This window comes from Vanellus vanellus (genome assembly GCF_965231255.1).
Source record: "Vanellus vanellus genome assembly, chromosome: 1".
NCBI lineage: Eukaryota > Metazoa > Chordata > Aves > Charadriiformes > Charadriidae > Vanellus > Vanellus vanellus.
In genome coordinates this window covers 55,767,507-55,779,687 of record NC_138905.1, presented here as the reverse complement: position 1 = coordinate 55,779,687, position 12,181 = coordinate 55,767,507, and the positions used below count along the sequence as shown (strand labels likewise).

The window sequence follows — 12,181 nt, the reverse complement described above, 5'->3', positions numbered from 1 at the left end:
GAGGAAGCCTTCCACAGCTTGGCTTGGCTGCATGTTTTCCCTGCAATGCCATCTTCAAAAAAATCCAAAACAAAAGCTGAAGAGGGACCACTGTGCCTTCTTCACCAATTCATTCAAAAAAAAAAAAAAAAAAAAAACCACGAGAAAACCAAAAACAACCAACCCAAAACACCCCAACACTTCTAATCCATCTGTGGGCAAAAACTACTCAAAAGAAAACCAAACAAAATGTAAACTAGATTAAAATTTGCTAATAAATACAGCCAAAAGTTCATTTTACGAATGTAGCAGCAAATGTGATAAAGTTAGTTGGAGTCCAAGATGACTCCCAGAGGGTTAATGGTTCACACAACTGATGGCAGCCTGGGAGAGTTGCAGGATTTCTCTGTTTTCATGTCCTCAAGGGTCTTGCACCAAGTGGAGAAGGAGTGTGGAGGAAGGGTCAGGTGATGGGACCTTGGGGAACAGGCTCTTGGCACCTGTCCCACCCCCAAAATCTGTGCATCAGACAACTCTGATCGGATTCAAACAAGAAGCAGAACCCAGGTAATTAAAAGTTACTTCTGATTAGCAGAAAACAGATGTGAAACCCACAGCATCCACACTTGTGACTCAGTTGATCAGTATTAGTCATGTATCTCAAATCAACAGAGAAGGCTGGACAAAGTAATTTAGGCTATTTGCATCTTGGAATGGGAGAACACTGCAGTTATAGTCCAAGCTATTAGGAAACTTTGCAGCCTGTTTTTCATCTAGCCTGCCTTCTTTCTTTGCAAGTGTCTCAAAAGGATTTAAAATAGCTACCACAACTTTTGGGACTTTGGATCATGTAGCAGAAAATATTACCCAGACGGCTTTAAAATCTAAAACCTGTGTTTGAAATTATTGCTTGCATTTGTTTGAGGCTCTCAGTGAGCTTGACATGTTAGCTCATATACAGTCCCCAAACCAAGTTCAGCCCTGCTGCCTGAAAAAGACAGCTCTACTTGGCTTTCTTATTGCTTGTGAATACTGAGGGTTATTTATATGTACAACTACAGTTTATTTTTTAACAAAGGCCCTTAAAAAAGTAGTAAAAACTTGGGGGAAAATGCCTTTAGAAGAGCTGCTGTGCAGAAAATAGTAAAACATTAACCTAATTTTGCATTTGGATGTTGCAGAAACCTTTCACTTCCCCATCCTGTTTATGCTACCTGCAAAGGTCTCTGGGAGCCACCCTATTATTTCCTTTGATTTGGCCTTGCCAGGTTTAACCAGGGGAAATAGGGAACAGGGAATGTAGACCCTTTCATCGCTATGTTGCTCATTGCAAAGAAGCTCAGGAGCGTAATGACCAAAAACAGTTACCCTCTGGGGGCTGTTTGATCTGGCTTCATGAACAATGTACGGTCATCTTTATTCTTATCATCCTACTACCTATTTCCACAGTAAGTATTAGTTTACTTGTTTCCCAAGACTGATAAGCTCAATAGGCCACAGACGGGACTACTCCTACCCTTCTTAAGATTTAGAGAGGATACTCCTCAACTGAAGACGAAGTATACTTCCAGGAAGAGAGGAATGTTGAAAGGAAGTTTGTGCTGTAGTTATAAAGGGTCCCGAGTCTCCCAATCTAAAATTTCATTAAGTATGAAGACAAAAGATGGCAATTTGAATGAGATGCCTTGATGAGGAAAACTTCTATAGAAGAGGTAGAACTCTCTTAGGACAGGGTCTTTTAAATATATTGCTGCCCGATGGCTCACTGCTACAACTCCCTTAATGACATGCATTGTTAAAAAGTATTAGGTTTGACACAGTTCAGAGAATTAGCATCCTGCCAGAACTGTTAGGCCTCAAAATACAGAAGTTGCCTTCCTTCAACCCTTCCTGGAGAAAAGAGAAAAAAAAAAAACCAAAACAAAACAGATAAAGCTTGCATTCTAAATAGTTCATGGTGTTTTGACAGAATCTGCACAGTATTAAGAATGCCAGAGTCCACATAGCCGTATATTTCAACTCTAAATAACCTTGATGGAGATGCAAGCTTATCTAATCAACACATCACATACAAAACATTAGCACTAGCCTAAAAGCATTTAATTGGCAGATGCTGTGAAGTGAAATTAACGAACTAATGCATCCTATTTTAATTCAATCTGTCTTTTACAGAAGTGTTGTGCAAAAACATTTATTGCTGAGCTCAACCCAACATTTTTATACTAAATACACAATATATATTATTTTAAATTCATGTATATATATTTATATAAAATTAAAATGAGCTCTAAATAGAAAAGAAATTCTTGTCTGGTCTAAGAAAAATAAATCACATGTAAAAGAAACCTGAAAGCTATAAGTTAATCTAGCAAAAAACATTGAAGATTCATTATCCGTGGGTCAAAGTCTCTCTGGAAGATGCGAGATAACCAGTAGTCACTGGTTTAACCTCAAATCAAACTACTGGAAAGACTAGCTACAAGGAATTTCAGCATCTCTGATCAAAGGAATGTTTGGGGGTTGATGGAGAAGGGCATTATACTATTTTATTTGCTCCTTTCCCCTATGACTTATTTAAGTTTCTGCCATTCTCACCTTTTATCTGACAGCGCAAGGGACTCAACAGCAAAGTTCTGTCCTAGCGTCGAAAGTGCAACGTGTGCTGGATACTTTCTAACCTTACAAATGAACCAGTCGATATATTGCTATCCATTAAAAAAAAAAAAAAGCCAGCTTTGCAGTCTTGTGCTACCATTTAAGGAACAGCTCAGGTTAGGAACTCCCCAGGCCAGCAGGGGCTGGAAATGTTGGAGACAACCTATTCAGCCCCCAGAAGAGAAGGCACCTCTGGTCGCTTTTGAACGACTCCTCTTTGGCTAATGCCTGAAGCAGTATTAACCTGGCTCTGGAATAGGTCACAATCAGCTTTCTTTAACTAGCAAATCAGTATAATGCATGGCTTTTGGAAGGAGTTGGATGAAAGAAGAGGAAGATCTAGAATGAGTAAAGAACTGGTTGTGTTTTATAAATGACATGAATAGAACATTACTTAAATTTAGTAACAGATAAGCACAAGGCAAAGGAAAAGAAAGTTTATCAAATGGAAGGACTAAAAAAAAAAAAAAATCAGTGTGCCTTTAAAAAAAAAAAAGTGGGAAAGAACTGCTAGTATGACCAATAAAATGTGGGTTTCCTTTTCATGTAAATGGAAAAACTTCCATCCCCTTCCTCCCTTAAATAAGAATCTTTATATTAAAAAAAAAAAAAAAAAAAGAGAGCAAGGGATTTCCCAGTAGTCTGTGTCTCACATATCGATGTACCAGGAGATGTTTTTGAAGACAAATCTCTAATGAGACTGCATACATCCGTAGGCTCCCTAAAGCCAAACAGCCTTGTAAAACTGGAAAAATGCCCATATCAGAAACTGCATTTGTGTAAGGGTTTAATTATAACACAAAGTATCCCAGCACCACCTCTACTCTACATAACCTTTGGTCCACAACCATAAAGTCCACTCAGGACCTACACATAATCTTATACTGGGTACTTCGGGCACTAATGAAGTAGATTATTCCACCTTACACAATGGATGGAGAAACCTATTCTAGCTCCTCTCACACTTTCAACTTTTCATTGGACATCACCTAGAAATCAAATGTTTGTGCTGCTGTGGGTTTGACGATCAATTTCTTTTAAAAGCCAATCAGAGCAGATAAAAAAAAGCTTGTTTCTTTAGGCAATATCAAACTATGACCAGTCTGCATGACCAGGAGGACCAGTCCTCCTTTTCCTTCTCTCTTTGATCAAGTATTGTTTTCTTTTTCTTCTTCCTCTCACCACAGTGCTTGGGATCAGAATATGTAAACATCGACAGAAACAGCAGCCCTGTGACAATAAGCACTTTCCCAACTGGGCAGATTCTGTCAGCCAACCAGAACTGCTTCAGCTCCCTTGCTTGTCCAGAAGTCACTGGTTTTTCCGCTGTAACTTAGTGTCCCCTTTACTTTGGCCTCCATCTGTAGTTTAGAGACAGGAAAAGAAAGGGAAGAATAAAAGCATGAGTGAACTTTTATTTTTATAACTTATTGCAAGAGAGGCAGGAATTTGGCAAGTTTAGCATTAGCATCACCAAAAAGTACATTGTCTTTATAGGATGGAAGACTTTGCATCTTCTCTGTAGTTCAGTTATTATAAATAGCACTGTTGAAACCCGAGATATCAGGCTTCATAGCAAAAGATACTATCTTTCTAAAGATTAAGTTGCAGCTTAGAACACTGAAAAAAAAAAACTTTAAAAAAGCCTTTCTTTAGAAGCCTTTACATTTAAATAAAGCATTTTTAGTATTCAACTCACTGTGACAAAAAAGTTAAGGTTGTACCAAATATATCTAATTGGTTTGTTTTCACAGCCTCTTAGAGCAACACTGCCCATTTTTTTAGTGCTGAGGACTCCAAGAACAGGATGAACAACCTCCACCAAGCCACTGCCACCCTTCCTGTTCCTTCTCCTGGCAAAAAAAAAAAAAAACAAACCCAAACCAACCCACAACAAACCCTGCAGGTGGCAAAGGAGTACACTCTAAACTGTACCTTCTAAAGCTATGATAGTTTTTCAGCTCTAAGCTTTACAAATGGAAAAAGGAGATGTTCTACTTCAAGCTTCTCTTCTCAATCAAAATATGCAACTCTTATCAAGGATAACGTTCCCAGGGAAGGCAGATCATCTACTAGGAAACCATCACACTGTTCACACATGTATACACCCTTACAAGAAACGTGAAGAGGCTTCTAGCCGGAAGGTCAGTTTCTCCTCCAAAAGAGAAATTAAAATTGAGAGGAAAAAACAATCTCGCCAATACAGACTTTATGCAGTCTGTAAATCATGTTAGCATCCAGCAAGTAGTATTCCTTTTCTCCCCAGCAGATGAATTTGTTCACATTGGTTTCTAGAACTGCTACAATAAAGCATTGTTGAAATTTAACATTTTTATTCTGGACATTGAAGACAAGTAGAAAAAAAAGTGTTCCCATTCCAAAAAATACTGCTATCATAGAATGTGTACTGCCTGCTGCTACCAAAGCTTGTCCCTGTGTTTGCCTTCTCTAAAACAATTTCAGTTCTGGTTTACATTTTATTTCAGCCTAGGGCAGATATCTGACTTTTAAGTTACAAAAAAGTAACAAGAAAAATATGATGTCTTTACCTGTGTAAGCTTGCTGCAAGTGAGCAGGCAGAGGTGAGTGAGACAGAGTTGCTGCGTGCTGAGCACCCGGCTGTAAACCCTTCAGTAAGTCTGGGGGGAGGGGGGGGGAAGGAGAGCAACAATGAAAAATACATCTTAAGGTCAGAGGCAGCCTTTGTGAAATAGGAAGTTTATTTTTATAGTGTAGCTATAGTAGCATGCTAATATGCAGATTTCTGAAGATGTATTTCACCAACAAAAAATAAATACCTGATAGCATTCTTATGGCTGGAATAAGTCAACAGGAACAGACCTATTCAGATACAGTTGACCAAAAGTCAGAGCAAGGACCATGCCTCGCTATTGAGATGCAACTCTTCCTATCATTTCCTTTGGCAGAAGGACCAAAAATTGATATAGGTTGATACTTCCTCATAAGAGGACTGTTTGATATCTGAGATTACTGAACAAAGGAATATGATGATTCTTCAAAATATAAGTCTCTTATTTATATTGTGACATCTGGAGATTTTTAAGCTATACTCCTTTGTAAAGGCAAGGGATTAAAAGTTAACCCAAAAAAGCATGTTCAAAAATACCTATATACTGTGAATGCAACACTGAAGTTAAGCTTACTAAAGGTGATTCATAACATTTGGATAATTACATAAACAAAGCTTTACTAGGAAAGAAATCACATTTATTCTCCTATAGGGATTTTCGTGAACCAAATTTGAGTATCTCCGAACTTTATTGCTTCCCTTCCATTTTCAGGATGTATCTTTCCTTATAGCACAGTGTGGTAACTAATCCCACTCACTCTGAGTTAGGCTGTGGTGGAAAGCCGCTGAGGTAGATCCCGAGGTGGTTGTCACTCCAGCTGTGTCCGTCCCAAAGCCAAGCAGCTCCAAGGGAAACTGGAAGGGCACGGTCACAGGAACAAGGCCACCCAGCATCCCAAAAGGAGTTAATGGTGCAGACGTCACATTCTGACTGGTTACAGACAGGGGTGATGCCATAAGAGTCAGAGGTGAGGCATTAGCCAGTAATGATGCTCCTGCTGTTGACTGTACAAAAAAAAGAAATAATTCAAAATTTTAAAGCTTTGAGTTGTAGTCTTTAAGGAGATAATACATTCTTAACAGGGCCACGCTTAACAGAAAATAATCTATTCTTAAACTATTAATAAATATCCACTTATCCACTGAGGAGGTCTTCCCTCTGTTTGTCTGCTAAAGCAAGTACAATTATATCTCAGATTCAGACAGGACAGTATGGTTCATCTCATGTTTTTCTAATCAGACTTGCAGGTAATTTCCTTTATCTCCTTTCTAATTATGCACTGGGTCTACAGTCTGACTGTAATGCAACATGTTCTATTAGATTAAGAATATGAAATTATCAGATGTAGATCTGAAGTTCTTTAGAAGTACAATATTATTCTCCCCTCTCCAAATGCGGGTCTTAACCGAGTTAACACTAGAACACTAACTCTATTTCTAAAGAGGTTGCTTAGAAGCAATGATTTTTGAAAATTCATACATATGAACCCCCACACTTTGAGAGAAGCCAGGTTACCAAGATGCAGACATACGTATGTATGTATAGGTGTGTATGCACATGTCAAAGCATAAGACACAAGGAAATAGTATCTCCACTCTACATGTCACAATGAAGTTAAATTCACTGTAGTTTAAAAATGAAAATGCAAGATTAGCCATAATATTTTAGCTACAACAGTTCCCAAATTGCATTAATTCCTCTAACATTAGAACAGTTTATTCTTGTTTAACAATCTTTCCTTCACTAGGCATACAGTAATTTTATATGCTAATATTCAATTCCCTAATGATCTACTACAGAACAGTTAACATTGATTCTGATTCAAAATGCTTTCTAACTCAGATATTTTAGATATTTGAGTTAAAAAGACTCAGATAGGACTTCAAACCTGTGCATTTATCCAAGTAAGCCTTAACTAAAACCAAAACCCAGAATCATTTTAATGAACACATAAGCTTAAAATGAAATATCCTTGAGTTCTGTAATATCAACATAGAGAAACAGCAAAGTGATGAAAACTCCTAGCAGAGAAAGTTTCTACAACCAGTTTTGATCTTAAGGTGTTCAGATGAAAGTAGCTAAAGAAAGGCTAGTGGCTGCTTACAAGAAAACACAAAGTTTTAAAACAGTAACACCGTAAGTGTAAACAATTACAGATGTGAAGTTGTTAGCAACTGTTTGTATTGATCATCTTAGGAGTGAAAGCTTCGAAGATATACTCCATCCCACAAGTAGAAAAAATGGATTAAAAACTTCAACATATATGATTGGTACTTTTAAAGGTAAAAGAGAAAAATTTCACAATAAGCTTATGTACAAAAAAAAAAGACAACGGTTCACAGTCTATGTAATCTTTACTGTGCAACAAAATAAAAGCCATACAGTAATCTCTTGCAATTGTGAATTTGTAAAATGCCTGAAAACAGAAGCAAGCTTTGTGATGTTCTGCCAAGACCTTGCTTACTCATTCAAAAAGGAGGAAAGAGAAGTTCAGTGATGGAAACAACTAGAGAATACCCTAGAAGAGCTGCAGTTCAGATGGTTCTATGTGTCTCACCTATGGTAGCACTTCGTAAAAGGGTTCAACCTGGTCATGTAAATCTGAGTCACTGAGATCCTTAAAGGTCTAAGCCAGATTCTGCTCAAGAGTACTAATGATAGGCAGAGCTTTTTAATGAAATCACAATAAATTTCTGAATTTTAGATTACTTTGTCTTTGTGTTCTTAAGGTGTAACTTAATAGAGTATTCCAGAGTAAAATTTCTGTGAAGCTAGAGCAGATGTAAGCTTATGTTCCGGTAAATAACTGTGTCAAAAAGGGAAAGGAAGGAACCACTTATTGGAAACTCTTCCTAGTTACGAACGTCTTCATTGTCAGATTAAATTATCTAGTCTGATCTTCAATGTAAGCAGACCAGGATATTCTAATGAGCAACTCAGGTACCATTCTTATCTTCTGAACGATTAATAGCATCTCTGATAGGAACTGAATCGCTAAACCCTTAATGGAACGGAGATTCACATTCAGTCTTATGCAAAGTTTTAAGAGGGGTAACTGATTCCTTAGTACATGGTACCCAACAACTAGTCTGGAATTGATTAAGTTCAACAGCCAGCTATTAGATCTTTAAAGCTAAATGAAGCCCTCTTATCACAAATCTCTTCCCCTTCGTTGTACTTGGGACTGGTAGGTAATTTGATTCTAATCTTCTCTTGAACATACTCCACTGACTAGGCCTCAGTCCGCACAGTAGCAACAGCCTTATTCCATGGTTTATCTTCCTTGCACCATTCTTCTGAACCATTTCTAGGTTATCAAAGTAACTTCTGAAGTGTCAAAAAAACCCCACATGTAGAGTCACAATAATTATTTTAGTGATACCATATGCTGTTCAGTACCTCTAGCTGACTTCCCCCCTTCTATATACCAACACACCTTATTTTGTTGTTTTACAGTATGCACTCATGATACTTGACTAGCCACCCCACCCCCCCCCCCAGTCCTGAAGAGATTCTGGCTGCCAACATCACTGGCTGCCAAAATGCATTTCATTCCCCAGGTGATCAGGGTTTCTAAAGAGAATTACTTGCCTTTATCTACAGGAAGGTTTGCCAGAATTCATCTCATCATCCAACACAATACTACTTATTTCCCTCGTCTGTCATCTTTAAGTACTACCACACCAACCTCACATTTTCTTCTATGTTACAGCAATTGTATCCACTGGATTCTGTTGATTGCACCAGGAAGAACCAATCTGTTCCCAGTCCATTCACTGTAGCCTTGTTTGTCTCCTCCAGACACCCTGCAGAGTGCCCAAACTGCACCGTGTCTGGCTCAGCTCTATGTGGTACCTCAGTGGCCCTTAAGCAGCATATGGGTTGTAGTTTTCTCATTCGAAGTACCCAAAATAATGAGAAGGCTGTGTCAGAACCTGCCAGACATTTGTTGTTTACTGTAACAGACTCAAGGTACAGTAGCATGAAATACCATAGAAATGTCTTGTAAAAATCATCTTCCTGTTTTTCAGCTGCATTAAGAAAAAATTGATAGCAAGGAAAAGATTACAAACCACTGCGAAAAGCTGAGTATACATCACTACCATGCAATAGCTATGTACATTGTTGAAAAAAATAGGAAACTTTTCCATTTGCTGTACACCAAGACTCTGATTTACAGCAATATTGCTTTTCTTTAAGTAGTGAAGACTTCAGGATAGAGAGAGCAATAAAGAGAGGAAAATCTCTAGTCACCTCAGTAATTTAATCACTTCCAGTAAGAACGCACAGCTTGGGAAAGTAGGTTGTCTTCTGGGTAAATAATAGGTTTGCATGGGGTTTAGAACAACAGTATTTTCAAATTTTGTTTTGTATGACTTGTTTTACCTCCAGTGATAGAGTTCTGCATGAGCTCTCTCACAAACAATTTCTAGGATACTTATATATTAGTGAGGTGTCTCATTCAGTTTGACTAGATCCTACAAAATAAAATACATCTTTTATCACAAACACTAAATAAAAGCCTTTGCAAGTGTTAATTTTAAATACAAGTCTTGCATTCTTAAACCACAAGCAACTGAACTCTAGTTTTGCAAGTTAATCATGAGGCTTGGCAACAAATGTACCAAGACACCTTTTCATACAACCACCATCATTACAAATAAGTAAATACGCAAGAACACATAAATCCAATAATGCAAGGAAATACAACATCCCCTAAAATTATGGTCACATAAAACTTACCTTTTCTAGTGCTCTTAAAAGAAACAAAAAAAAAGAAAAGTGAGTTCTGTTCCACAGTATAGACCAACCAACAGTTTACAGTGAGGATTTGTTCCACACTGATCCTTGCATTTCACATCAGCTGGGAATAAATATTCACTAGTGCAAAAGTTTCATCAATATTAGCATTTATGCTTAGTAAAATACAAACATTAAACATCACATTTTCAAATCAAGATATTGCAAGAAAGAATGTTTACAAAAACATGATAAATATTAATATAAGGTTTAAATGTAAACTCATTCAATGCATACCTGCACACTGGCTGCTACAACTGGAGACCCTGAGGCAGAAGATGGTCTGTGTGGAGTTGACAATTGTTTAGTAGCACCCTGTGTTCCACTTCCTGCTCCCCCAGACAGACTAGTCCTACTAGCTCCACTTGAGTTAAGATTACTGCCTCTGCTGGCAGGTACATTCATTCCAACTCCACCCAAATTATTTTTACCAACAGTTCCAGAAGGAGAAGAGTTGGGCAATTTTGAAGAAGCCTGAGGGTTCTTTGCAGGCTGAAGGCCTGAGGTGCGATTAGAGGGCAGCAAATTCATTGTGGGAGACTGCCTGCTGATATTTACACCACCGGACTGTTTATGAAGGGGGTTGTTGCTGGAGTGACTACTCTGGGAAACTAGTGCACTTGAACTGGAAGAACTGGGTGTTGTTGCAGGCCTGGGGGATGAGGTGGACTTGGATGAAAATTTAGGTGATGCGTTGGGCTTGGGTGTCACAGAGGGCTTAGATGCAGTGGGCTTGGGAGAGGCAGCAGGTTTGGGAGAGGCAGCCATGGAGAAGGGAGGCTTGAAACCCTGGGAAGAAACCTGTGACACCATAGCCTTGGCTAAATAGTTACTAGAGGTAGAGGTGCTGGATGTTGTCCGAGAAACCAGTGGGTGAGACACTTGAGAGCCACTTCCAGATGAGGGATTAGATAAAGGCAGGCGATATACTACCGACTTATCTTGAGCCTTGATGACTGGTGATGAACACGACAGTTTGGGATTACTACTCAATTTCACCACTGGGTTGGTCTGTGATTTACTAATAGTTGCTTGTAAAGGAGATACGTATTTCTGCTGTACAGCTGAATGCTGGTGCACCTTTGTCACTTGTGATGTTGAGGAAGAACCACCTTGAGCCTCAGAAGATGATACCAAGATACTAGCATCCTTGGTTCTTTGAGAGGAGGTGGAAATAGCTGCTTGGGTCTTAGAGGAAGAAACATGAGTCTGTGAAGAGGAGGAAGCAGCTTGGATCTGGCTTGACCTCTGTAGTCCTTGCTGAAGTAGTTTGGCTGGCAAAGGCTCTAAGGAAACCTTAGGATTTTGAATTGAAGATCCAGCAATAAGGCCTGAAGAGATACCAGTGTGAACTAGGTCCTGGGGTTTCTTTGGTACTGGCCCTGTGTGACCAGCAATAAGACTTGATGAATGGGGTGTTTGAGTGGGCTCTACTTTCTTTGAAGTTGCCAGGGGCAACTTACTCATAATGCTTGCTAGTTTCTCTTCCCTTAGCCCAGGGCGAGGTCTGGATGTTGGTGTGTCTACAGTGGACCCAAGAGGTGATCCCTTGGCACCATTATTCATAACTGCCAGAGCATCAGAAATAGAGTCCAGTGAGGGTGGGTGGAAAGAGAGGTCTTCATCCAGTGAGTCATCCAAACAGATTGTCTCTGGAGCTGGTGTGCAGCTAGAGCTGGCTGGGGTGGAGACAGGTGTGCTAGAACTCAGTACAGTAGCACAACTTGAATTGACTGAAGACATACAGGTTTTCTGTTCTTTCTTTGGACTGGAGTCCTGAGAATGAAGAAATAAGACAGGTTTAATAGCCTTTCTGAAGTAGATCTAAAGTCGTCTGTAGTGTAATACTATTATGCTGTAAATTCAGGTGAACTGAAGATCTACTATTGAAATTTTCATATTAAGATACCTACGACAGCTAGGTGTGGGAGTCCTGTGTGCCAGTTCAGTATTTGTATTAGAAACCTAGTGCTGTTGCTCCACATAACTAGAAGTGTCCCACACAATTAAGAATAATCAATGCTTTGAAGAACAGGGTAGCTAATCCAATTGCTATGTGAAATTGCAACTGAACTAAGACAACGCCTAGTTGTGTACAATGAGAACCTCTATCAACTTACTATGTTATCCTCCCAAACACACATTTTTCCAGTGTT

The 12,181-nt window shown here is 38.9% G+C and overlaps 1 protein-coding gene across 2 annotated transcripts in view; it reads right to left on the bottom strand.

The window, feature by feature from the left end:
- Nucleotides 1–2,929: 2,929 nt before the first annotated feature.
- The window catches only part of UBN2 (ubinuclein 2), a gene marked incomplete at its 5' end in the record, with an annotated part of 53,453 nt that continues 44,201 nt past the window's right edge, over nucleotides 2,930–12,181 (bottom strand). The window contains 4 exons of one of the 2 annotated variants that reach the window (XM_082490070.1): nucleotides 2,930–3,995; nucleotides 5,184–5,273; nucleotides 5,983–6,229; nucleotides 10,263–11,849. In XM_082490070.1, the coding sequence (XP_082346196.1) occupies nucleotides 3,946–3,995; nucleotides 5,184–5,273; nucleotides 5,983–6,229; nucleotides 10,263–11,849 (1,974 nt within the window). In that variant the 3' untranslated portion in view covers nucleotides 2,930–3,945. The remainder of the gene's footprint in view (nucleotides 3,996–5,183; nucleotides 5,274–5,982; nucleotides 6,230–10,262; nucleotides 11,850–12,181) is intronic. The other variant, XM_082490071.1, reaches the window with a different exon arrangement.